The sequence below is a fragment of the Hydra vulgaris genome, chromosome 03 (assembly GCF_038396675.1).
Source record: "Hydra vulgaris chromosome 03, alternate assembly HydraT2T_AEP".
NCBI lineage: Eukaryota > Metazoa > Cnidaria > Hydrozoa > Anthoathecata > Hydridae > Hydra > Hydra vulgaris.
The window spans coordinates 38,182,501-38,208,842 of record NC_088922.1 but is presented as its reverse complement, the minus strand read 5'-3'; the positions used below and the strand labels follow the sequence as shown (position 1 = coordinate 38,208,842).

The 26,342-nt window shown below is 26.1% G+C and overlaps 2 protein-coding genes across 3 annotated transcripts in view; both read left to right on the top strand.

Moving 5' to 3' along the window:
• The window catches only part of LOC101235431 (transient receptor potential cation channel subfamily A member 1), a 107,796-nt gene that overhangs the window by 42,383 nt on the left and 39,071 nt on the right, over positions 1-26,342 (top strand). For both annotated transcript variants that reach the window (XM_065793135.1, XM_065793134.1), the window contains exons 4-10: positions 1,716-1,872; positions 6,027-6,378; positions 10,422-10,605; positions 10,813-10,917; positions 11,352-11,440; positions 18,290-18,436; positions 19,361-19,472. In XM_065793135.1, the coding sequence (XP_065649207.1) occupies positions 1,716-1,872; positions 6,027-6,378; positions 10,422-10,605; positions 10,813-10,917; positions 11,352-11,440; positions 18,290-18,436; positions 19,361-19,472 (1,146 nt within the window). The remainder of the gene's footprint in view (positions 1-1,715; positions 1,873-6,026; positions 6,379-10,421; positions 10,606-10,812; positions 10,918-11,351; positions 11,441-18,289; positions 18,437-19,360; positions 19,473-26,342) is intronic.
• Positions 20,293-23,456, top strand: LOC136077835 (uncharacterized). Its single transcript, XM_065791988.1, has 3 exons — positions 20,293-20,377; positions 21,230-22,097; positions 22,181-23,456. The coding sequence occupies exons 1-3, from the start codon at positions 20,293-20,295 to the stop codon at positions 23,454-23,456; spliced, it is 2,229 nt and encodes a 742-aa protein (XP_065648060.1).

Here is a 26,342-nt window from a genome sequence, read left to right as displayed (position 1 = left end):
ATATGTATGTATATAGCAATGCTAACCTAATTGCTGAATATATATATATAGATCTATAGTTTGTTGTCTTTGGGAAGAGCGGAAGGAAAAAAGTGATTCTTACGCCAACACATACGTCACTTTTAATTACTTTTGACTTTCGACCAACATTTGCGTGTTGGACGAAAGTAAAAACCATTCATTTAATTACAAATAAATCATTTTTTAAAAAAACCACAAAAACGCAAATTTAATTGACCAGAATGTTTTAAAAACATTCTGAATGTTTTTAACAATATAAACAATGTTTTTATTTTTATTTTTTTTAATAAAATGTTTTTATTTTTATATTTTTTACTGTAAATCATGCGCGGAGTGTTGCTACATCGACTATCTTATAGCCTGACTCGCAACGGAGTGCTGCTACATCGACTGACAAATAGCCTGACTCGCAAGGGAGTGCTGCTACATCGACTGACAAATAGCCTGACTCGCAAGGGAGAGCTGCTACATTGACTGACAAATAGCCTGACCCGCAAGGGAGTGCTGCTACATCGACTGAGGGTTTGGTTGGGGCAGGCAGTCTATCATTTAAAAAAAAAAAAAATTCTTGCATTTTAATTTTTACTTTTTGTCAACAAAATATGGAAAAAACTTTCGGACAACATCTAAGGGTTCTATATATATATATATATATATATATATATATATATATATATATATATATATATATATATATATATATATATATATATATATATATATATATATATATACATATATATATATATATGTATATGTATATTTGACCAGTTCAAAAAAAAAATATTTCAATAATTAAGTGGCTAGATGTTTAAATGTTGTTAATTGATGAAAAAAAGTAAATCATTAAAGTTTCAAAGCATTATTCCAATATTTATTAACAGCTTAATTAAGTTTATTTTCAATGGGGTCCTAAAATTAAAAAAAAAAAGTTTTTTAAAAGTAGGTCAACCTGGTACTCAAAAGAAGCAAAATAATATATAAATTTCAAAAATAATAATTGTTTTATAAAAAATAAATTAAAAATTTTTTATTTTTATTAAAAAGTTGTAAAAATGTACTTTTTTTATTTCTAGTTAAAAAACCATAGTTTTTGTGCAATTAAATCTAAAATAATAATTGTAGTATGAAATTATCTTCTTTTTTTTTAAATTTTTATATAATTTCAATACTTTTAAGACCCAACATGACATACTTTTGAAAAAACTTCTTTTTTCAAAATAATATGGACCTGTTAAAAAGTAAAGTTAATTGAGCTGTCCCTAAAACACATTATTTAAGTTTGCAAATTTGAACTAATTTTCTTAACCACAAACCACATCAAATCAAAGGTTAGCCTAAATAAAGTTCAAAAATTATTTTTTTTATATACAATTTTGAAATGATCTAATGTATGTATATATATATATATATATATATATATATATATATATATATATATATATATATATATATATATATATATATATATATATATATATATATATATATATATTATATATTTATATATTTATATATTTATATATTTATATATTTATATATTTATATATTTATATATTTATATATTTATATATTTATATATTTATATATATATATATATATATATATATATATATATATATATATATATATATATATATATGTATATATATGTAGCTTATTTAATTTAAGCTTAATGATAAGTTATTAATTAGGCAATTGATCAATCAAGAATGACTCCTCTTCATTGTGCAGCCCTGTTTGGATCATATGATATTTGTTCTTTGCTTCTAAAACGTGGTTCTAACATTTTATGTAGAGAGAAAGAAAACATGACTCCTCTTCATTTTGCAGCTAGAGAAGGTCATTTGAGTAAGTTTGATTAAAGTTATAGAATATAGTTTTACAATTAAGGTTGACTTTTTAAACTTAAAAGCATAATAAAGCAGTATAGTAAAACAGCTTAATTATCTTTAAACTGGTTTTAAATAAAACAGTTCAACTATCTTTTAACTGGTTTTAAATAAAACATATAGTAATAATCATTTAGGTAATTTAGGCAATTAGTTAATAGGCATAAAATAAGGCAAGGAATAGGAATAAATAAATAATAAATAAATAAATAAAGGAAGGCATAGGAATAAAATAGGCAAGTAGTTAACAAAATGTGATAATAGAGGGAAAAAAGTTCAACAGACGAAAGGTGAGTGAAGTATATTAAGAAGAGAAAAGATGAACGAAATCATTTAAAGCTGGTTTTTAGCAAATGAATTTTATAACTTAGCTATACACCAACATCTTGTTAGATTAGACTCAAAATAAGTAGATAGGTTTGTTGAATTTTTGTAAGAAGCAAGATTAAAAGAAAGAGATTTTTTAAGTAAAAATGGTATTTGATTCAACATTCTAAATCACAAAATATTATCAAAATAAAAAAAAATGGACAAAATAGAATTAGTAGACAAAATAAGCAAAAATAAAGCAGCACTTAAAATATTTATTAGTGTTTGCTTATTAAAGTTCTCAATAATTTAGTAAAATATCATGTTTTTTTAAATTACTTTCAATATTTTTTTTGGTATATGCTGTAAATTTTTTTTTTGGTATGATATGTTGTAAATATTTTTTTTTTAGTTTAAAGGTATTATAAAAAACAATTTTTTTAAATTAAAAAACAAAACAAAAATGTCATGCTAATTCATTCAAAAACGTCATTAAAGTCATACTAATGAAATATATCTACAAAAAATGTTTCTTGTCCATAGTTCATTTACTCAATTAAAACAAAATATGGAAGATATTTTTATTATACTTTTAAAGTAGAACATTTTATTATGTAGGCTCAAGGCTGGCTGTTATTAGGTAGTTTCGAATTTTTTTGATGTTGACAAAGTTCCTAAATATGGGTTTGATTTAAATACCACTCTGTATCCTGCTTTCAAAATGTCTTCAAAGTTTGAAGAGACCTGGTACTTAATGGGTTTACAGGAAAATCATTGTACTTAGAAAAAAAAAATTCAATTTATTTTATTAAAAATAATACACCATATTCCTTATTTGCTTTTTACCATATTTTTTTCATGAATACACCAAATAAAAACTTATTTTGTTTTGAAAAGTTAACTTTTTACAGATTAAATGAGCCCTGGCAATTAAAAAGACTGCATTAAGTTTGAACAAATCACTGAAACAACACAAGAAAATATATTTATTAAATCAAGCAAATGGCAAGTAAAAAAGTTACTTAAATGTGAACATGCATATGAAAAACATAATGCTAATAAAAATAAAAATTATATTAAAAATACAATCTTAAACATATGTGATATCAAGATTCCAATAAATTATAACAATTTTCCAAACACATTTGTCCACACTTTATGCCATCTTTAAAGTCAATACTGTACATATCAGAATAACTACAGAATCTTCTGAATTAAAATTACAACAATAAAATTGAAACACAACATGCACAAAATTAGGAAAAAGCATTTTGAGAACAAAAGTAGCTTTTTATATGGTTATTAGGTTCAGAGCCTTTATATTTTTTATGCTTTTATATTTTTTGGTATAAAATGTCAATTTTCAAATTTAATTTTAAATCGTTATTACAAAACTTTATGAAGAAACAAATCGATAAATTTACAAAAATAATAAAAGTTAAAGCTTGCTTTTTTTTTAATGTTTGTTTAAACAGCAGTTAATCCAAATATAATTCAAATAAATAAAAAAATTCAAATAACAATTACTAAAAGTCCAACATAATTTTAAAATCAAGCAATAGAAAATTGAATTAAAGTTTGAGCTATATACACATTGTATGAAACAATAAAGTTCAGCTTATGTTAGAGGGAAATTTTGAAGAATTATTTAAAAGTTTGTTTAAATTAGACATTAGTTAATTGGTAATAAAAATAATGATAAAGAGATATATCTTAAATTATATTATTAAGTGTTTTTTTGGTTTGTTGTAAAATAGTTATAAGTTATTTAATTAGTTTTTCGTATGCTTTTAAACTTCTTTGTCTTTAATTTTATATGAATTTCTGCATTAGTGAGTTACGAGCATTTAAGTGACAGTTATATTTGATTTATAAAAAAGAGATTGAATAAGATATAAAAGTAGTTTTTTTCTATTTTTATCTGATGATTTATCAAATGGATTAAACTGTTATTAGGTATTTTTAATTTATTTTAGGACTTTTTTAAAGTCCTAAAATAAATTAAAAATACCTAATAACAGCCAGCCTGGATCCTACATTTCTACATCTGATGCAACGGTATGTAGGTGAAACAAGGATCAAGATAAATACCATGGATAGGCCAACATCAGAAGTGTATTCAAGAAAAAAAGCATTCATCAAACTGCGTTAGCTCTTTTCAAAATAGTTTGCGAAAAAGATATAATTTTGGAAGAAACAGTAACATTAAAAGTAGGAAATAAAGTGTTTGAAAGAAAAGTTTGGAACCCCTAGAAATTAGGTAAATATATGTGCTCTGCTAGATATGGGCAATATGTCATAACTAAGTTTTGGATGCTGAAATTAAACAAAAAAGAAGCCATTTAATCCTTGATATCAGTGTTATAGTTTTATTTAAGCTGTGACAGTTAAAAGTTATTGTGACATTTATTGAGCTAATTATGCTGGATTACAGCAAAAACTTCTGTAATAAAAAGTTATTAGTATAAAAAGTTCAGAATATAAAGTTCACAAAGAAATCTCCCTCAAAATATATAATTATGCAATTTAATAATTGATGAGTTATCAGAGATATGTATTTTCTGATTTTTAATAGTGAAATATACACAAGATATTATCCTTCAATTACTTAATCTTGTATTTTATCTCAGAAGTTTTTTTTTAGGGACTTTTAGAAAATCTTTTATAGTCTCAATTCAAGTCTAATATTCCTTCTTTCATATATAGGTTATGCATTTTTAACATCTTCACTTCCAATAAAGCTGCAAGCAAGCACTATTAGATTTGGAAGGTACTGGAAGAGAAAAGATTAAGTTTATAAAGCAAGATAACAATTAACAGACGACTTAAAAAATTGCAAATTAAATGAATCAGGAAAACAAGATGAAGGGAGCAATTTTTAAAGAACTGATGTTCTAGGAATAAAATCTACACGAATAAGTTTTTTTGGAGCACTTAGGAATAGTGACAGTAAAATGATTAGATTTAATTGAATGATGAGTAACATGAAAATGAATTTTAGTAGATGGCACAAAAGATGCTAGCTCTTTAGAGCAGCGCCCATCATAGTATTTATAGAAAAGAGAAAGAGAAGCAACATGACAATGTGACAATGGCTGAAGGTTGGCTGAAAGAGCAGCTCCAACTATCTTTACAAAGTTTTTGCACCTTGTCTTTAAGAGAAAGGACATCATTTGAAGATCCGCTCCAGATATGGCAACAGTATTCCATTTAAGGTTGGGTTAAAGATTTATAGTGATAAAAAACAGAATCCTGATTAAGAAAGTAGCAAGCACAATAAAGAGATGCAAATTTTGCAATGGATTTGATATATGGTTTCCAAGAAAGATCGGAAGTAAGATTTAATCCTAGAACACGAAGGGTAGATGACTTATCAAGCACATTACTGTTCATAAATATAGGAAGATCTAGATTATTGTCATAACGATTATCTGAAAAAAGTTTTTTTTGAGTTAAGTTCACAAGCCACAGAGAGTCCCATGCTCTAGCAGAAGTGAAAACTTTTTGCCACCCCCTCCCCTCCAAGCAATCAGAGAGTGGTTGCAGAGTTCATTGGGTAGTGGTTCAGAGAGTTAGTTGGCTTTTTATCAAGACAAGAATAAATGGTAGTATCATCAGCAAATAATGCCACTAGATATTAGAATTTCTGGGAGATTTTTAATGTAAATTTAAAAAAAGTATAGGGCTCAAAATAGAACCTTGAAGATACTATTTTTTATTTAAAATTACTTTAATTTTAAATAAAAAATAACATTATAAGTAATTTTAAAAAACATAACTCTTTTTTTTTTTTTTTTTTTTTATATATTGTGAAACTATTTCTAGACCATGCAACAAAACAAGGTGGCGTTCCAATGTTGGCTAAATTACTTTATTCATGTGATCAAGATGAGCAAACAGCATTTCATTTAGCTGTTGAGAAAAATCACATTGAGATTGTTGATTTGTTTATTAAAAATAATTCTAAAGTCAATTCAACAAATATAAACATGATTTCTCCACTTCATGTAGCTTGTACTTCAGGATTTATTGAATTAGTAAAACTTCTTGTTGATAATGGTGCTATTGTTGAATCCAAAAATTTACTGAAGGAAACTCCTTTGCATCGTGCAGCCATGTTTAACCGTGTTGAGATTATAGACTATTTATTATCCAAGTATGGTTATAAATGTTTTTAATTTAATTAAAATGTTAAACAAAAATATAGTTATACAAAAATCTTTTAAAATCATATTCTTGTTACACGATATTTATATGTTGAATTTGATTAAGAAGGCTGCGTATAAACTTTTTGTTTTTAAATATATTTTGATATTATTATATATATACAATATTTGGCTGACCTATAGCGGTCAGCATCATCAGGTGATGATGATGCTGACCGCTAATGGCAATCACCTGATGATGCTGACTGCTATAGATCAGCAAAATATTGTAAATATATAATAATATCAAAGTATATTTAAAAACAAAAAGTTATAAAGAGTATAGCGATGCAAAATATATAATTAAAAAAACCCAGCAAATAGTCTTGAGTCATAAACAAATTATATTATTATTTTTTATAATTGAATTTTCTAAAGACTGAGAGATCTCCTCAACAACAATAGAGGAGGCTACTCATTTTAATATATTTTTGTTTTTACTGACTTGATGCTATAACACTGAAAAAACAAATCTTAAAAAATATATGTTACTTCATGGAAAACATGTTGAGCCCAGTTTAACCAGGGATCTGGTGTGTGATTTTTAATACTCTTACACAGAAGGTAATATATATATATATGTATATATATATATATATATATATATATATATATATATATATATATATATATATATATATACATATATATATATGTATATATATATATGTATATATATATATATATATATATATATATATATATATATATATATATATATATATATATATATATATATATATATATATATATATATATATATAGATAAAGATATAGATATAGATATAGATATGCAGGGGGTGCAAAAAAAAGCTCAACTCAGTATTTTTATTTAAAAAAAAAAAAAAACTCATATGATAAAAGTAATTCAGAACAATTTTTATAGAAATGTATAAAATATTATCAGGGCTCGAAATAGGCGCCGGATATCGGACATTGTCCGGCACTTGTCTGGTAAAAAATGACATCTATCGGCCATTGTGTCCGACATATTTTATGTCCATTTATTTTCTAATCATTTTAGTTGTTTTAAAATTATTAATAATTTCAGTATTGTATATAAACTTTATTTTTTGAACTTTTATTTTTTATACAAAACAAAACTGAAGTTGAACATGGCTACTTTAATAAAATACGTCATTTTTTTAGTTAATTCATTTTTTAAAAGACGCCAAAGCATTACATTTTTTTGAATTAAGTAACCTGGTTTTTATCATTCATATTAAAATGTTGCAATTAGTTATTAGTTTAAATTTATAGTTTAGTATTTATTTAGTTTTTTGTCCAATGGTTTTTATAAATTTCAAACAAATATTTTAGCTTTTAAAACCCCTTTTAAATTTATTTTATAAAAATTTTAACGTAATAGTTATTTTAATGCCTATAGCAACCAGTACTTTTTATTACAATATAAAATTATGTGACGTTTGTTTTCGCGCTTAAAACTTTCGTTATTAAAAGTGTTTATAAAATTATTCCTAGAAAAAGTTAGTAAAGATTTATAAAAAAATACTTATTTATATAATTGTAATTATGTATCAAAGAATATAATAATTTAAATAAAATGGTTTTATTGTAAACATTATAATTAATTTGTTACTTAATTTAATAAAGTAATATGTAAACTTAATAAATTATGTATTTAATATATTTACTTAGTAATTTATGTATTTAATAATTTTGTATTTTTATTAAACATATTTATTACATATTTAATTATGTATTTGATAATTACATAATTTATATATTCAATATAGTTATGTAATAATTTATGTATTTAATAATTTATAAAGCATTTCGCATAGTATAGTAATTTTTAAAAAATGTAATATAAATGTATTTTCCTTTTCAAATTTTAGTTTTTTAAGCTTAGATTTTTTATTTTTCTTTAAGATTTTCTTTTTGTTAGATTTAACTTACAAGTTTTCTTGTTATTTTCAGTGCATTTTGGAATGCCTAGCGTTGTCAAAACAAATTGTGTGGTCAAGTTGTAAAAACAAAATATTTTATGCGTGGTCAGGAATGGCGTTTGATCGCACTTCTTTCATTTTTATCGGACATGTCCGACAAACTGAGTCTTTATCGGACAAATTGTCTGGAAGAAAAAATGTTCATTATTTCAAGCCCTGTATTATTGTTTATTACATATAATGAAAAGAAATTAGGATTTGTAAAGTGTTTTTCAAGTTTTAGCTTTACTTAATTGGCCATCCGTTGTTTTTTATGACTTCTGCACATCTAGAAGGCATACTATCTACAAGTCTTTAATAAGTTGTTTGACAAAGCATCCCAACCAGTAAGAAGAATTTGAAACAGTTAATCTTCATTTGTTTCCCTACGATCTTGCAATTTCTATCCAATATAGACCAAAGATTTCCTATTGGATTTAAATCAGGAGACTGTGCTGGCCAAGACATAATTGGTATCAATTTAGATTCTAGATATCTTTTATTGAACTGTGCTATATGTTTGGGATTGTTATCTTGTTAAAAGATGTAGTCACCATTAGGAAAAAGTTCTATACTAGGTCCAAGTTGATTAACTAAGACTTTGTGATACAAATGCTGGTTCAGGGTGCCCTCCAACAGGTACCATGAACCAGTATTTGTAACAAAAAAATTTTTTGTGATACAAATAAAGTACTTTTGCTCAATTAATCTCTAGCAGTGAGATCAACGGTTGTAAAATAACACAAAAGTAGACTGATTGCTCCAAATAACTTTAGCCCATCATCCAATCTTTGTGCTCAATGCATCACTTTATTTATATTTTTACGATCAATTTCACTAACAAAGAGTTTTTTTATTTGCTTTCCAGTAAAAAATCCACCTGGTGCTTTTATTCGACAAGGTATTGTCTATTTTAAGATATTAGTAAGGTTCAAATATAGTTTTATCTCAGAACATGTAGTTTTACAATCTTTTTGTATGTAGCAATCTTCTGAAGTTTAGTCTTTCTCGTAGATCCAACTAACTTTTCAGCTGTACCAGTGTGTTAATATTTCTTCAACAATCTACTAATAGTTGAGGTTTGTTGTTTAAAACGTTTTCCAATGCTTCTGTAAGACTCTCTTTGGTCACTAGCTTCCATAATTTGTCTAATTTCTATATTTGTTAGTTGTTTTCTAAAATATTAAATGTGTCTGTATTAATCTGTTTTTAAAAGATTTTATTTATACAAATATTAATGTATAAATATCTTATACTGCTGATTAGGTGAGAATTGTGGCATCATACTGAAATAGCCTGCTACCAGGGGCTTCAGTACATACTTAGACTGACAATTAGCCTGACTTGCAGCGGAGTACTGCTACATCAACTGAGGGTTTGGCATGGGGAAGCAATCTTTTCATTCATTATTCTTAGTTTTTTTCTTCTTTTTCTAAAAAAACCGTATCGAAAGTGAGCAAATGCTAACTTAAATATGCAAGATATATATAAACATATCTTTTCTGTCCTAGATTTTTCACTACCATATCCAATTTTTTAGTTTTGCTTCATTATACATTGTATACTTATAATCAAGAAAAAATGTTAGTGTGGCTTTCTTTTTGCACCGCACTGTATATATATATATATATATATATATATATATATATATATATATATATATATATATATATATATATATATATATATATATATATATATATATATATATATATGTATATATATATGTATATATATATATACACACATACATACATACATACATACATATATATATATATATATATATATATATATATATATATATATATATATATATATATATATATATATATATATATATATATATAGTATTACTAATCAATTGTATAACTAAAAGTTGTGAAAAATTCCAAAAGAAATGTCCCTCAGAATATAATATTGTTAATTTGATAATTAATTAATGATCTTCAAGAATGTAAAGTTTTAGGTTTTTGTTCTCAGAAAATGACCATATTGCTACAAGTAATTTGGATCTAAATAATAATGTAATTATTTATTTATAGAGGTGCTCAAATTGATTGTAGAGATAAAGACAATGAAACACCTTTACTTATGGCTGTACGTAAAAATAATGTTGAAGCAGTAAAAGTTTTACTAGATTGGTTTGCAGACATAACTGTAAAAGATTTAAATGATAAAACATGCATGTTCATTGCTGCTGAAGCAAATTGCAAAGATGTGTTTGAGGTAGAAAGTGAAAATGTAGAACTTATTCTAGGTTTTTACTTGTTCTTATTCTACAAAAATAAGAAAAATACAAAAACAAGTTATACTGTTATTATACTTGAGTTTATAAGTTAAGCAATTTTTTGATTTAAATAAAAATTTAATTAATATCATTTTAAGAAACTAAAAATATTGGTAAACTGATAGTATAAGATTTATTTTGCATAGATTTTATGTCAATATGGGGCTCAAATTCTAATAGAAGATTTTGATAAATATGAAATGACACCATTGCATATTGCCGCCAAAGAAGGTCATGAAGTTATTGTTCAGGTAAGAGTTGTTATTGTGCTATTATCAAGAGAAAGAAAAAGTACTAAAAATTTAAAAATATTAATATTTAGATTATTATCACTAAAGAAAAATCATTTGAATATTTGTTTAATTAGAACATAAGAAATAGTTGAATGTATAAGAGAAAAAAATTCAGAAGAATAGTTCAAAACATAAAAATAAGTTAAAAACATAAGAAATAAATAAAAAAAAGCGTTTGTAAGACTTATGAAGTTTCTTGACCAGACTCTTTAATATTTTATTTTTTTAAATTAAATAAATATTTAAAAATGTAAGTATTTAATTAGTAAAAATTTGTTATTATTTGTGTCACATGCCTGAAAAAAAAAGGTGCATTTTTCAACATTTGTTCTTAAAAAAAATTTATGACTAGTTTATGATAAGATAAAAAAATATATTTAAAATATATTTAGGCCCTTTTGAACTTGGGAGCTAAAATTGATGCAAAAAGTGAAGAAAATCTCACTCCACTTCATTTAGCAGCAAAATATGGACGTTGCAGGTAATTTTATTACTGAAAAGTATATGCAATACTTATTAAGGGTGCTACAGTTAGCTTGTCTTGATTTTGATGTCATAAAAATATCTTTTTTTTTTGTATTTACGGACATAAACTTTTTAAAACTACCACAATAAAATAAATTATTGCAAAACAAGTTTAATTTACTAATTAAGAAAAACAAATCTAGAAGTGTTATTTTGTAAATGTACATATTGTGGAATGTCTATTTTGTTTAAATTTTTTTGCTTTTTAGTATTAAATAAATGAATATATTATTACATTTTTATTGTCATCTAACAAGTAAATTTATTACTTTTCTCTACATTTGTATAAATGAGTTAAAGTATGTTAATTTTCTTTTTTGTTAGTGCATTTAAGTCCCTTTAAGAAATTTTAACATAAACAATTGTCCTCTCATTTTAAAAAAATAATCATAAGAAATGTTTTAAAGAAGAAAAAAAAAGTTTAAATAAGCATAAGATTTTAAAATAAGGAATTTTTTTTTTCAAACAGCATTTAAATTTTATTTATAATTTTTTATAACAATATTGTTTAACTTAAAGATATTTTATAAAGATAAAGATTAATTTTAAATTTAAATTTTTAATTAAATTTAATTGCAATGCTGTACTTTAAAATATGCACCTGACATAATTAAATTTTTAATGATGTAAATATCTTTATTGAGTAAAGTTTTACTCGCGTTACACTTTTCCGTTATGCAACAAAATCTCGTAACAAGGCCTGTTATTAAAAAATACATACCATTGCACATTCACTTGCCTTATGACAAAAAAGTTTAACTTACGCTTTAAAAACATTTCTTGATGCAGTGTTATAACATGTTTACAAGGAATTTAAATAACTTTTTTAATCAAAATTTTTTCTAAATTATAAAAAAATTTCTGTTTTCACTTTTTTAATATCGCAGTTTGTTAGTTATATAAAGCTGATAAAACTATTATAAAATATTATTTTTCTAAATTATTATTTTACTTATAAATATAAGATATTGCAAGAGTTATAATTGCTTCAAGCGTAAATACTTGTAATTATTCATTTTTTTCTTTAAATACTTGTAATTTTTTATTTTTAGTTTTTTATTTAATTAATTAAATAAAAAACTTCTATATATCTATCTATATATCTTCTATATATCTATAACTCTGGTATTAATTTTTCAATACAATATATTGAGGGACTTGAGACCCTCGTTATTTTATATATTTATACTTGATAATGTTATTAAGTATATGTATTTTTGATAACGAGAGTATTTAAACTCCCTCAAAATATTATTTTGAAAATTCATTAATAGAGTTATATCCATATAAGAAGTTTTTTTATTTAATTATAAAAAAATAAACTCTTTATAAGATGTCATTTAAAGTTCGTAATAATTAATGTTTTTTCATTTTTTTTTATAAAATCAATCATTAGAACAAAACAAAAAAATTAAAATATTAATAATAGCACTAATATAAAGTTAAATTTAACATGTACTATTTGTTAATGTTTTGCTAATGCTAATGTTTTTTTATTTTGTTTTTTATTTAATTTTAAATTCGGTAATTATTTTGTTATTGTTCGTTATGAGAAATTGTCTAAATAAATATTCTTGAGCTTGCAAGATGAAACAAAAAAGTTTATTTATTAAATTTCTTTTATGATTTTTTTATTTACATGTCATATAGCATCTTTTTATTTTACTTTGTTGAACATTTTTGAAGGAAAAATTAGGTTAATAAAAATAAAAATTTCTTTGTTTTTTCTTAATTTATTACATTTTTAAGTAGGGCTAATATTAAATGTTATTATCATTCAAACTATGAGAAATTGTCAAACTATGAGAAAATGGTAAATTGTCTAAATAAATAATTTTGAACTTGCAAGATGATAAAAAAAAGTTTTTTTTATTAAATTTCTTTTATGATTTCTTTATTTATGTGTCATATAACATCTTTTTATTTTACTTTGTTGAACATTTTTGAAGGATTTTGGAAAATTTTGGGGGCTTTGTTATTTAAAGTCCCCCCTCCCCCACCCTTTAACCTTTAAGTCTGTTATTTCAAAATGTTTAATCTTGATAGTAGCAAAAAACGCCAAATGTAAAAAAAGATGATAAATCAACAAGAAACCACTGCAAAATTAATATTATTTTTAAATAATTCTAGTTATATGTTAACATATATGTTAACAGTTGTGTTGCCATTTAACAACATTTTAACCTATAGAATTAAGATTATATTGAAGTGATTAAAATTATTTTAAGAAAAGTTTAATAAAAATATTTTTAGCTTCCTCCCCCCATATTATTTCTTTCTGCCACCCCTGTATAAATGTATTATTTTTGTAAAATTTTGGAATCAAATTTTGATATTAAATTTAAAATGCCAAGAAAAAAATTTTTTTTAATGAATTTAAATCCAAACAATAGCTACAAATATTTTTAAATCGTTTAAAAATATACTAATAAAGTTGTTTCATCAAAAACTCTCATATCTTTTACATAAATTATAAAAAAGAATAGGAAAAAAAAAGAGATTAAAAGATGTTTATGAGGATATTATAGTAGTTTAGATATATACAAGTTCTTCATCTTAACCAACTTAAACTTTATACTCTCATTGAGCTGTATATCTCAGCCATTCTTCTCAGTTTTATTCCATGACAAGGATTACTTTCAGAGACATTAAACCTCTTGATAGTCATATTAATGTTCTTGTGAACAGCTTCTGAGGTTGTTCTGATGTCAGACCAAGAGACATTTGATGGCGGTCCAAATAATCATTCAAGTGATATTTAATATGGTACTTCCATCCGAGTGACATACTGATGATAAACCTTTCTTCAACATAAGTGTTCATGTAGCCCATGGAGTCTATGAAAACTCTAATTTTGTAACCATAAGACATAATGTCATTTCAAAACAACTCTCAGTCACTAAAAATAAAATTACATATCTTATTAAGATCCTTAAGTATGTTAATAATATTGTATTTATTAATATTTACCTGCTTTAAATTTTCTTAGTATGTTAAACACTCATGGTACTTCAGCGGCACTACAGTTATCATCTCATCTAATGACATTAGAACTTTTTGACAATTAGGTCCATCTAGTCCTCCATCATTGTAGCCATGCTGAGTAACATTTTTTTTTTCTAAGAACTTAGTTAAGGTCTTATCTGAAAATGGTACTCTGGACAACTGTGTGATAATATGTTCATATAAATGCAGCTCAGGTGGAGATATAACATCCAATACCAGGCTATTGGGGCTCTCATCAAAAAGACATGGGTTGATAACATTAAAGAAGCTCTGCATCAACTTGTGTGGTTTCCCTGCATTAACAAATCATTGATACTGATGGGATAAACTACCAAAAGTTCTAAATTCTCCTAATTTGTCCTTTGCACCAATACAATAAGCACATGTATATTTCCCACCACAAGCAGATAATCCTACCATGATATCGATCAGCTTAAGATCTGATGCAAAGAAGTATTTCCACTCATGTAGTTTGAGAAGGTGGACAATTTGGGCTAAATTGTAGCTTCTTTCTTCAACATGTTGGACAATTGCCAATAAAATAACTTTGTTTACACTACACAATACTAATACCAATCCTCGCAATACCAATCCTCGCAATTGATTTTTGGAGAACAATATCTCTTTGTTTTTTGGAGAGATACTTTTTCCAAGGTGTACATGTGTGATGTTCCAAATGTTGATGGTTTAACCTTACACTGTTTTTCATCCCCAATAATTGTTTTTAGAATTTTTCATGTTACCTGTTCAGATAATTTAAGATCTTTTGACATAATCACTTTTTCTAAGTTTTCAGCAGTTGATTTTCTATTGCAGGGGTGTCTAATACCTCTTCCTATATGTTGAAAACAATCTCCACACATTGACGCATTAGTATGAGAACTTGAATTTGGACTACTTTTTTTTTCCTGTGGTTAGATTGGGTCAATGTACTCCCTTAAGTTCATCTCAATGTTATTTCTAGTGTCCCTTGCCAGACTACAGATTGGGCATTAACATAATTCAGACACCGCTTGTATTCTGCCAAGCCTTGAAATAGTAACTCTTCCTCTTTTCCAGAAGATTTCTGCACTTTTAACATTTTTCCCTTTCTGAAAAAAATATTTTTATCTTGCTTTTAAGAAATGAAAAATATTTTTACAAAAAGTGACAAATTAAAAATGACAAAAAAAGGTAAATACCTCTTTCTTATATATTGCAGTCTTGCACTTCAGACAAATTCCAGTTAGAAAGGAGTTCACTTTAACATCAAAACATTTATCTATATGCTTCCTTACTAGATTTTTTAAAGCAATTTGAGCTGTATTTTGTAGGGATAAACATTATTTGTTCTTGTTGCAAAACAGACTATACTTATGCACTCCTGATGATTTCTTTTCCAATTCTTTTTTTTTTTTTTTTCAGTATTAATTTTTTCCTGTTAAAGTACATGAAATACTTTACACACACATTTTAAATTTTAAATATATATGTTTACATATATAACATATATAATTCTAAAAAATAAATGTCTGTATATAATAATATATGTCTGTAATATCTGTCTGTAGTGCCAAAGACAACAAAGTTTCGGTACATAACTACTTATTATTAAAAAAAACAAAAAAAGTGAAATTTCAATTTAGGAGCGGATACAATTTTAATTTTTGGCTAGGGTTATTTGAGTATGTCTTTCTAATATTTCTGCCAAAAAAAATCCCAGGCACCTTCACCTTTGAGCTAAACATAAGTGGTTTTTATAAAGTTAATTACTTCTTTTATCTTACAGCTTAGACAATATCTTTATACTTGTTCAAATATTAAAAGTTGATAAAAAGTGTCTAGACTGAAATGGCTAGACTGAAATGGCTTACTGCTTGTGTAAAATGGTTTAAAGTTTAAGTTAATTAAATTTTTCACATTTATCAATTCTAGGCATTATGGCAAAACTGAATCAAATGCTAATGATGGCAATAAATATGTAAAACAAAGAAGATATGATCTACTGATTGAAGTTTTTGACATCACTAAAGAAGAAGATGAATGGCTCTGCAGTGAGAACAAAAGGTTGTATCATTTTGTTCAGTTAAAAATTCAAGTTGAAAGCAAAGAGCAGTAGAAATTGAAATTGAAAGCAAAGGACAGGTTAGGCATAGAAAAATGTCTTTGAAGTTTACTTCAAGAACATTTTTCAAAAAGAAGAAAAATGTACTTAAAGTCTGCTTCAACAACAGTAACTGCAACATCATTAGTGTCAACTTCCAAATCGAAGCCTCAGGCAGAATATCAAGAGTCTGAAGGTTCTGAACAACAGTCTACAAGTTAGAACTAGTAAGAAGTATAGCAAAAGTATAACTGAAACCAAATTAGTAACATCTTTAAAGTTATCAACCAACAAAGTAGCAACCATTTGTGGATAGTTATTTCAAGATGAGATCAACATTCAGACACCTTCACAGCCTGGTATATTCAGATAAGCTATTAAAGAAGCTGTTAAACTTAAAGAAGAAATGAAGAAAACACTACCTTTGAAAGCTGGTCACTGCACTTTGATAGTAAGCATATTAGTCATCAAGAATATTAAGTGTTAGTGTTGAAGAATAAACAAAGAGAAGTTAAGTTACAAGCACTAGATCTACCAGATGAAAAAGCAGATACTGTTGTTAAAGGTCTAACAGCTGTTCTCAATGAATACAATTTATAGAAGAATTCAAAAGATGATTGCAGCAGGCATGAATCTAATCACTGGAAGAAAGAATGGTATTGTCAGTCAATTACAAAGACATTTTACTGGAAAGAAACTAGAAGAACCACAATTCATTGGTTTTTAACATCATGTTCTTGACCGAGTCCTTCGCATAGTAATGGATGACAAACTTGAAAGAAACAATAAGTCACCCAATTTCGAATATCCGTTTATCCTGTAAAAGAACTATGTGCAGCTCAGAAAGAATTTCAAGAATGGTAAAGAAGTAATTATTGAAACAGCAGGATGGCGTGATAATATAAAATTTTACTTAATTCTAGTATTTTGCTTTTTTAAAAAATCCAAAATATTTCCTAAAGTTTCAGAAAATACCTAAATTGAATAATGCAAGATGAATTCCCAAGCATTTTATTATTATTTTTTTAATGATAGATTGCTTGCCCAAAACAAACCTTTAGTCAATGTAGTGACACTTCCTTGAAGCAGCAGACTATAAGATAGTAGATATAGCAGCATTCCCTTGTACAGCAGCAGGCTATAAGATAGTCGATGTAGCAGCACTCCCTTGTAGCAGCAATCTATAAGAAGTTGATGTCGCAACACTCTGTACATGTTTTACAATAAAAAAGCAACACTCCTCGCGTTTTGCCCTATGTCAGTCAATGTAGCAACACTCCTTGCATATTTTAAAAATATTATAAAACAAAAATGAAAACAAAAGCACTATTAATTAAAAAACTTTCTATTTGTTATTGTTCTGGTTTTTTTTAAAACAATAAAACTTAATTTATTTCTGCATTATTTTAATTGCTTTAACTTTTAAACGACATTAAAATGTTGCTTAATTGTTTAAGTTGCTTAAATGTATAAAAATAGCATCGAAAGAGACTTTTTTTTTTTATCATTAAAGCCTCTTGCAACTACTATATAAGCAATTCAGTTAGCATTGACTGGTTATTTATTTAATCTATTAAACCAAATTTTTAATTCTACCAGCAGATTAAATATAATTGATAAGTAGTAAAATTGAAGTCTTTGTGGTGCAATATATAAAACTTACTTTTACTCTATTTACTTTTTTTTACTTTAGATTTTTTTATTTCCTTTTTTTAGGGTTGTTGAAATATTGCTATCAGTTGTTTCAAGCATTGTAAAAGATGTTGATATTTCTTCAAATACACCTCTTCATCTTGCTGCAATTGAAGGACATGTTGCAGTTGTTGATATGCTCATTAAATCTGGTGCTGCTGTTGATGTGAGGTTTGTTAAATTTACATTTTTCTAACTGTAAAATGTACACAGTTTAAATTCATTTAATGTATTTATAATATTCATAGCAAAAAAATTAGTAGTTTTAAGTAGGGTGACCACAGCCATGACCTTGTGCAACAAATTTTTATATTTTTGTCATTATTAACTTTATTTCAATTAAAAGCGTAATTTAGAGGTTAAACTCTTTGCATGTTTTAAGTTAGCGCATTTAAAAAAGGCGCTGAATAAAGAAATGTAAACTTAAACTAAAGTTTAAAATAAACAAGCTATATATATTGAAATAAAAATATATATACAAAACTAAACTAAAAAGATAAAAATCTTAACGAATGATAAAATGAATAAAAAATAAACCAGAAAAAATAAAGGCATAAAATTGATATATGTTTTAATTTTAAAAGTGTTTCACTCGAAAGAATTTTAAATAAATAGAATTAAATAACTTTGAAACTACAAAGTTTCAAAGTTATTTAATCCAAGCTTATTTACTTCGAAACTTGACTATTTAAAAATTTGAAACTTTGATATTTTCTAATGTCTACAAAGCAAATAAAATTATCTGTTAGTAGGAATTGAACCCTCAACCAATGCCGATATAACAGTCACTCCTCTTAATTGACAAAAATAATCAACCTATGCGCTACATCAATGTGGCAGTACAGGAAAAATTATTAGCTTTTAACTATTAAAACGTTTGTGTGTGTGTGTGTGTGTGTGTGTGTGTGTGTGTGTGTGTGTGTGTGTGTGTGTGTGTGTGTGTGTGTGTGTGTGTGTGTGTGTGTGTGTGTGTGTGTGTTAAAAATATATAAATATATAAAAATAAATGAAGGGTCAAAATATTACCCTCCATTTATTTGTAAAATAATTTTTCCAAAATAAAACTGTTAAATAATTTTAAAATAACTTTTATAGAAATTCAGGAAATTGGACCCCATTAGATTGTGCTGCTTTTCATGGTTGGACCAATTGTGTACAATCCTTGTTAAATGCTGATTCCCTTGTTAATCCTATTGAAAAAGAAATGGTAATACTTTATTACAAAATTATTATAAAAGACTAATCTACTATCCTATAATTTCCAACTGAATACAACTAGACTAATCGATATTTCAGTTTTTTTTTGTAATTCAAATATGAAGTACCTCTATATATATATATATATATATATATATATATATATATATATATATATATATATATATATATATATATATATATATATATATATATACATATATATATATATATATATATATATATATATATATATATATATATATACATATATATATATATATATATATATATATATATATATATATATATATATATATATATATATATATATATACACACACACTACCGTCCATAAGTTTGGTCGCACCTTACAAAAATAAACAAAACGCGTTTTAACTCATAAATAAAAGTAATTAAGAGTATCTACATTGGTCTCATCATAAAATACTGTGAGAACATAGTTAAGAGAGATATTTTTAAAAGAAATATATTTTTACATTATTAAATTTGTTATTATTTACAAAATAAAATAAACAGAAACATTTTTAAGCGATATCCACTTGTATCGTAAAATAAATAAATTTTTAATTAAAGGTTACTTTTTATTTTGTCTCTTCTCATTATTAGTTAAACTTTTAAGCTGAGTGTGTTATAAGATTTTTTTTTTTTCTGTTTTAAAAAGTTAATAAATCTATAGTTTTTGAAAATTAATGATTTGATTGATTTTGAACTATCAATTTTCGGTAAGAAAATTATTTAAACTTTATTTCTCATTTTTTCAAATTAATTATTTTATTTTAGTATTCTTATAAGATTCATTATTTAAAATGGCAAAAAGAGGGCAGATAAATTTAGAAAAACGTATAGAAATTTGGACCCTTCATAATTTAGGCTTTTCTAATCTAGAAATTGGTTGATGCCTCAGCATTTCAGTGAGTTGTGTCCGTAAAACAATTAAAAGAAAAGTAGAAACGAGGTCTTTCTGCAATCATAAAAGAGTAGGGAGACCTTGTTGTTGAAAAAAGAGGATAAGTACATAGTAATTAATTCTTTACAAAATTGTAGATGCACAGTAGGGTGTTTCATTTCCGACAAATTTTCGAAAATGATTACGTTACATGCATAACGGGGTAAATAATGTGCCAAAAAAAAGTCTGAAAAATTTTCAAAATTTTAAAATGTCATCTAGAGGTCGCCATCTTGAAAAAACAGCGTTTTTTTCACTTTTTTCAACTGTAAACTTGAAAAACTTAAAAAATAATTAAATTTATGTTACATTACTGGGTGCATATATATTAAAGGTTATTATATGAACATTTGGTGAAATTTTCAGAAAAATTGGTAAATGTCTAGAGGTCGCCGAATTATAAAGTTTTATTTTTTCAACATATTTTTTTGCTGAATAATTGCTTAAATGCTTTCACCTTAAATAAAATGCATAATTTATGTTTTGAGCATAATTGACCACTAAAAGTTGTTGCGTGATTAAATAGTTTGCAAAATAAACATCTGGACGTATGTATATAAATTTCATAAATTTATTTTAAAAAATTCGTTCTTATTTCAATTAGCAAAATTAAAATATTAAAACAATTTTAAAACTAGTTGGAAAAGCGAATATTTTATTGTAACGATGAACCTAAAAAAAATAATCAAGATTGGTTAATTGGTTACCCTGAATCCAATAAATTATCAAATTCAGTCGTCTACCAACAAAAAAACATGTTTTGGGTAGATACTCTCATTTACATTTTTATTCAAAAGGCGACACTTCTGCAAGAGATATTTTTAAACTTGTTCTTGGTGAGCTTAAGGAAGTTTGGGAAAAAGCTGGAGTACCAGTTCGTTCAGATAACTCTTGTCTTTCATTGCTTACCAAATTGTTTGTGGAAATGGTGAAAATAAAACAAATTGATCACGCAAGTCGAGATGTTAAAGCTGGAAAAGAAAAAATTGTCACATTTTGTAATGAACTTGAGAAACTTTGCGACATTTCAGCAGTAAATGCGTATGAACAGTTATTAGTATCATGTAGACCAAAATGGAAAGAAGATTGGGCATTTTATGAAGATCAAAAGAGTAGCAGAAAGTATCATATGACAGGTAGCATCGATCTAGGTGTTTCAAAATTTTTAGAACTTCGAGAAGATAGACTAAGCATAGATTTTCGGAGAAGTTCAACCGAAGATCAAAAATCGAGTGCCTTTGATGTCAGTGAAATAGTTGAAAGTGCTGACGAAGAAGATCAAAAAGATACAGAGTTTACTCCTTTACCACTAAAGAAAAGAAAGGTGCCTTTAACAAATTCACTAGAGATATCATCAAAGAAGCTCTCAAAAGTAACGGCATCTGTGGCTGATCGATGTTGTTTATCAGTTCGCCAACAACTTCTATTTCAATCCACTATCATCTGCAAAAGCGGAGGCAAACTTAATGAAATTTCTATGTCAGTATCAACTGTGCATCGTCAAAGCCAAAATGCGCGAAAGAATATTGTTCTGTCAATTAAAGCTGACTGGGAGATAAACAAACCTAAAAAGGCCATTTTGCACTGGGATTCGAAGCTTTTTCATTTAGAGATAGCTCATAATGAAGAACGTGTAGCAGTTCTTATTAGCGGATCTCTTAACGGGTACTTATTTATTTATTTATATAAATCCTATGTATATTTTTTATTTTTGTATTCAAAGAAACTAACTTAAGTTTTATTTGCAGGCCGAAACTTATTGGTGTACCTTTGATTAAAGATTCGACAGGTAAAACTCAATGTGACGAGGTCGTGAAACTTGCGCAAGATTGGAACATTTTGGAAAACATTGTTGGTATATGCTTTGATACAACAGCAAGCAACACAGGTAATAAAAAAGGAGCAGCAACTTTAATTGAAATTGAGTTAAAGAGACCTCTTCTATGGCTCGCATGTCGCCATCATCATAATGAGCTACACATTAAGCATGCATTTACCGCATTAAGAGGAGGTAGCAAAAGTCCAGATGAACCTATTTTTCAACGTTTCCGAGCCGAATTTTCTAGAATTGATATTGATTACTCAAACCTGAATTTTTTTAAATGGCCTACTGATATTAAATCAGAAATATTTAATCAAGCAAGTTTAGTTCTGAAATGGGCTTACCAATGCCTCGAAGAGAAAATATTTCTGCAAGAAGATTATCTTGAGTTAATTGAATTAACTATTATCTACCTTGGGGGGAAACTATCAATGGAAAGAATATTCAAAATTCACAAACCAGGTGCAATTCACAATGCCAGATTTATGTCACATTCCATATATATTTTAAAAATGGAACTCTTATCTAATAAATTTATTATGTCCAATAATGAGCAAATTATGATCCACCGCATGGCTAAGTTTATTAGTCTTTTTTATTCGATGCAATTTCTCCGCTCGAGGATTTCCGTATTTGCTCCAGTTGATGACTTCAAATTTTTTTTTGCAATGAACTGGTATCAAGAAGAAGATTCAGATATCGCAACCGCTGTGATTTCGTCGATTAACCGTCACCTTTGGTATTTAACAGAAGAGCTTGTTATTCTATCTTTATTTAATGAAAAATTGTCAGAATTTACCAGAACAATAATGGCAAAGAAACTTTTTTCTACCCCAAGACCAAAAACATTTTTAATTGGGAAACCAAAATTTCCGACTTTAAGTTCTTCAACCGTTATTTATTTTTTAATTGGACCACGGTCGTGGCTTCTTTTTGATTTATTAGGACTAATAAACAACCAGGAATGGCTCCAGATGAATCCACAAGAGTGGAAATTCTTCCAAGATTATCGAACTGCAGACGATTTTGTTAAACAATTAGAGGTAACAAATGATTGCGCCGAAAGAGGAATAAAACTTATTGGTGATTTCCGCGAGTCTGCACAAAATGAAGAACAACGACAATTTATTTTGCAAGTTTTCGAACAACACAGAAAGCAAAATCCATCCGATTCGAAATCAAAACTAATTAATACTTTATAGTATTTTGTATGTTACTAATATCTTCTTTATTAATTATTATTCTTAGAAAAGCTGAAGCCTAAAAATAGCCCAGTTAAATTTTTTTTAAGATTTAAAAAAATAACAAGTTTTTTAGCTTTATATTTTAATACGGCGACCTCTAGACATTTACCAATTTTTCTGAAAATTTCACCAAATGTTCATATAATAACCTTTAATATATACACCCAGTAACGTAACATAAATTTAATTATTTTTTAAGTTTTTCAAGTTTAAAGTTGAAAAAAGTGTAAAAAACTCTGTTTTTTCAAGATGGTGACTTCTAGATGACATTTTAAAATTTTGAAAATTTTTTAGACTTTTTTTTGGCACATTATTTACCCCGTTATGCATGTAACGTAATCATTTTCAAAAATTTGTCGGAAATGAAACACCCTAATGCACAGTGCCAGATTTAGCACCTGATTTTAATGAACATCATACCACAAAAATAAGTACAATAATGGTAAAAAGCGACTTCTTGAAGTAGGGCTTAGAGGTCGTGTGGCTGTTAAAAAATCACATTTTACAACCGTCCACAAACAAAAAAGATTAGTCTGGGCCAAAGAACACAAGAATTAGACGGTAGAAGAGTGGAATAGAGTACTTTGGTCAGACGAATCAAAGTTAGAGATTTTTGGGAATAAACGCCGGTCATTTGTTCGTCGTTGGGTAGGAGAAAGAATACTGGAGCAATGTACTATGCAAACAATTAAGCATGGAGGTGGGAATATAATGGTTTGGGGTTGTTTCGGTGGTGGCCAAGTGGGATCAATCGCCAAAATTGACGGGAAAATGACAAAAGAAGTTAATTTAAAGATTTTGAAAGAACATGTTTTAGTCTGTGAAACCGAATTGATTGGCAAACGATTCGTTTTCCAACAAGATAACAATCCTAAACACACTGCTAAAGTGGTTAAACAATATTTAAATGAAAAACAAGAGGAAGGATTGTTGAAGATCATGATTTGGCCACTGCAGAGTCCTGATTGTAACCCAATTGAGTTATTGTGGGATCATTTAGATCAAGAAGTCCAAAAAACTCCACTAAGGGGTAAAAATGATCTTTGGGAGGCAATCCAAAACATATGGAAAAATGTTGATGTGGATTATTTAAAAAAATTGATTGATCGCATGCCACCTATCTGTGAAGATACGTGATGACAAAAAGATGATATAAATAAAAACATTTTATTTTAGTTATAATTTTTGATACAATTTTTGCTTTCTTTCTTTAAAACTAATAAAAGAACATAAAATTATCGATTTGTTTTATTAAAGTCACAAATCAAAATTATTCTGACACATTTTTCTGTCACTTAATATCTGTAGTTGCGATAGGTACGTCTAGACTTATGGGCGGGAGTGTATATATATATATACATATGCTTGTAACAAGTATAAAACCAAATTTTGTATTTAATAAGCAATTTTTATATAAATAAACAGATAGCTTGTGAAAAAACCAAAAGCTCTCGTAAAAAGCAGTTTAGAGGAGTAGCTCGCATGACTTACCATGTTTGTTTTAGGAGAGCTTTTCTCCGCTCTCGTGCTCATTTACTCTCACTGAGGCTTATATATATATTTATATATATATATATATATATATATATATATATATATATATATATATATATATATATATATATATAAATATATATATATATATATAAATTATGTTAGTGTATTTTAAAAATAGAGAGCTCAATGTTCTAAAAGAACAGAGCAATAATAAATTATTAAAAAACACTTATCTAACTTTTTTTTCTACTTGAAGTTTCACCATTGCTGGATCATCAGGAAGAGTTCAGGGATGGTCATCAGGAATGGTGAAACTTCAAGTAGAAGGAAAAGTTAGATAAATGTTTTTTACTAATTTATATATATATATATATATATATATATATATATATATATATATATATATATATATATATATATATATATATATATATATATATATATATATATATATATATATATGTATGTATGTATGTATGTATGTATATATATGTATATATATATATATATATATATATATATATATATATATATATATATATGTATGTATATATATATATATATATATATACATATACATACATATATATATATAATTATATATATATATAATATTATTTATATATATGTACATGTATATATGTGTATATATATATATAAATATATATATATTTATTGTATATATATATATGTATATATATATATGTGTGTGTGTATATATATATACAGCTGTGAGCATGAAAATAGCAGTACTAAAAAATTATTCGTATTTTCATTATTACTCTCCTTCTATATAATATAGAAAGATCAATTTTTTAAGTGTTTATATAAGAATGAGTAAATTGAGCATACAAGAATTCAATACATTCAAGAATACCATTATTTTTGATAAAATTATTGTAATTGAGGGAATGCATTAAAAAAGCAGTGGTTGTATTGGTTTTAAAGTTAGCTTATAAAATTTAAAGAAGTTTTTGTAATTTTTACAGGGAAAGTATTACTTTAATTATAATATATTCTTTATTTATTTGTGTATGCAAAATGGTAAAAGTGTTTTCTAGACCTTTCAAAGTGGGCAGAGGACGTCATTGTACAGTAACAAAATGCAACATTATTTTGAAGCATCATACAGTAGAAAAGGTAAATCCTACTCATATAAACAAAATATTCTCAGATGTTCAGCAAAGATGATTTCAAATGCCATAAATTATAAAGCAAAAGTTAAAAAGACCAAAGAATTGTAAGATATGTTAAAAACAAACCATTTTGATCCACCAAGCAAGTCAAAGATGATCTTGAGTTTGACAAGTGAGTGACACAACTGTTTGTTGGTGCTTAAGAGAGAGC

What these genes read in the sequence shown, in the direction of transcription:
- LOC136077835 (XM_065791988.1), top strand. Translation starts at nt 20,293, where the DNA reads ATGGCAAAAAGAGGGCAGATAAATTTAGAAAAACGTATAGAAATTTGG. An exon ending in CTTTTCTAATCTAGAAATTG is followed by an intron (nt 20,378 to 21,229) that starts GTTGATGCCTCA and finishes TTTATTCAAAAG; the next exon opens with GCGACACTTCTGCAAGAGAT. An exon ending in ATTAGCGGATCTCTTAACGG is followed by an intron (nt 22,098 to 22,180) that starts GTACTTATTTAT and finishes TTTTATTTGCAG; the next exon opens with GCCGAAACTTATTGGTGTAC.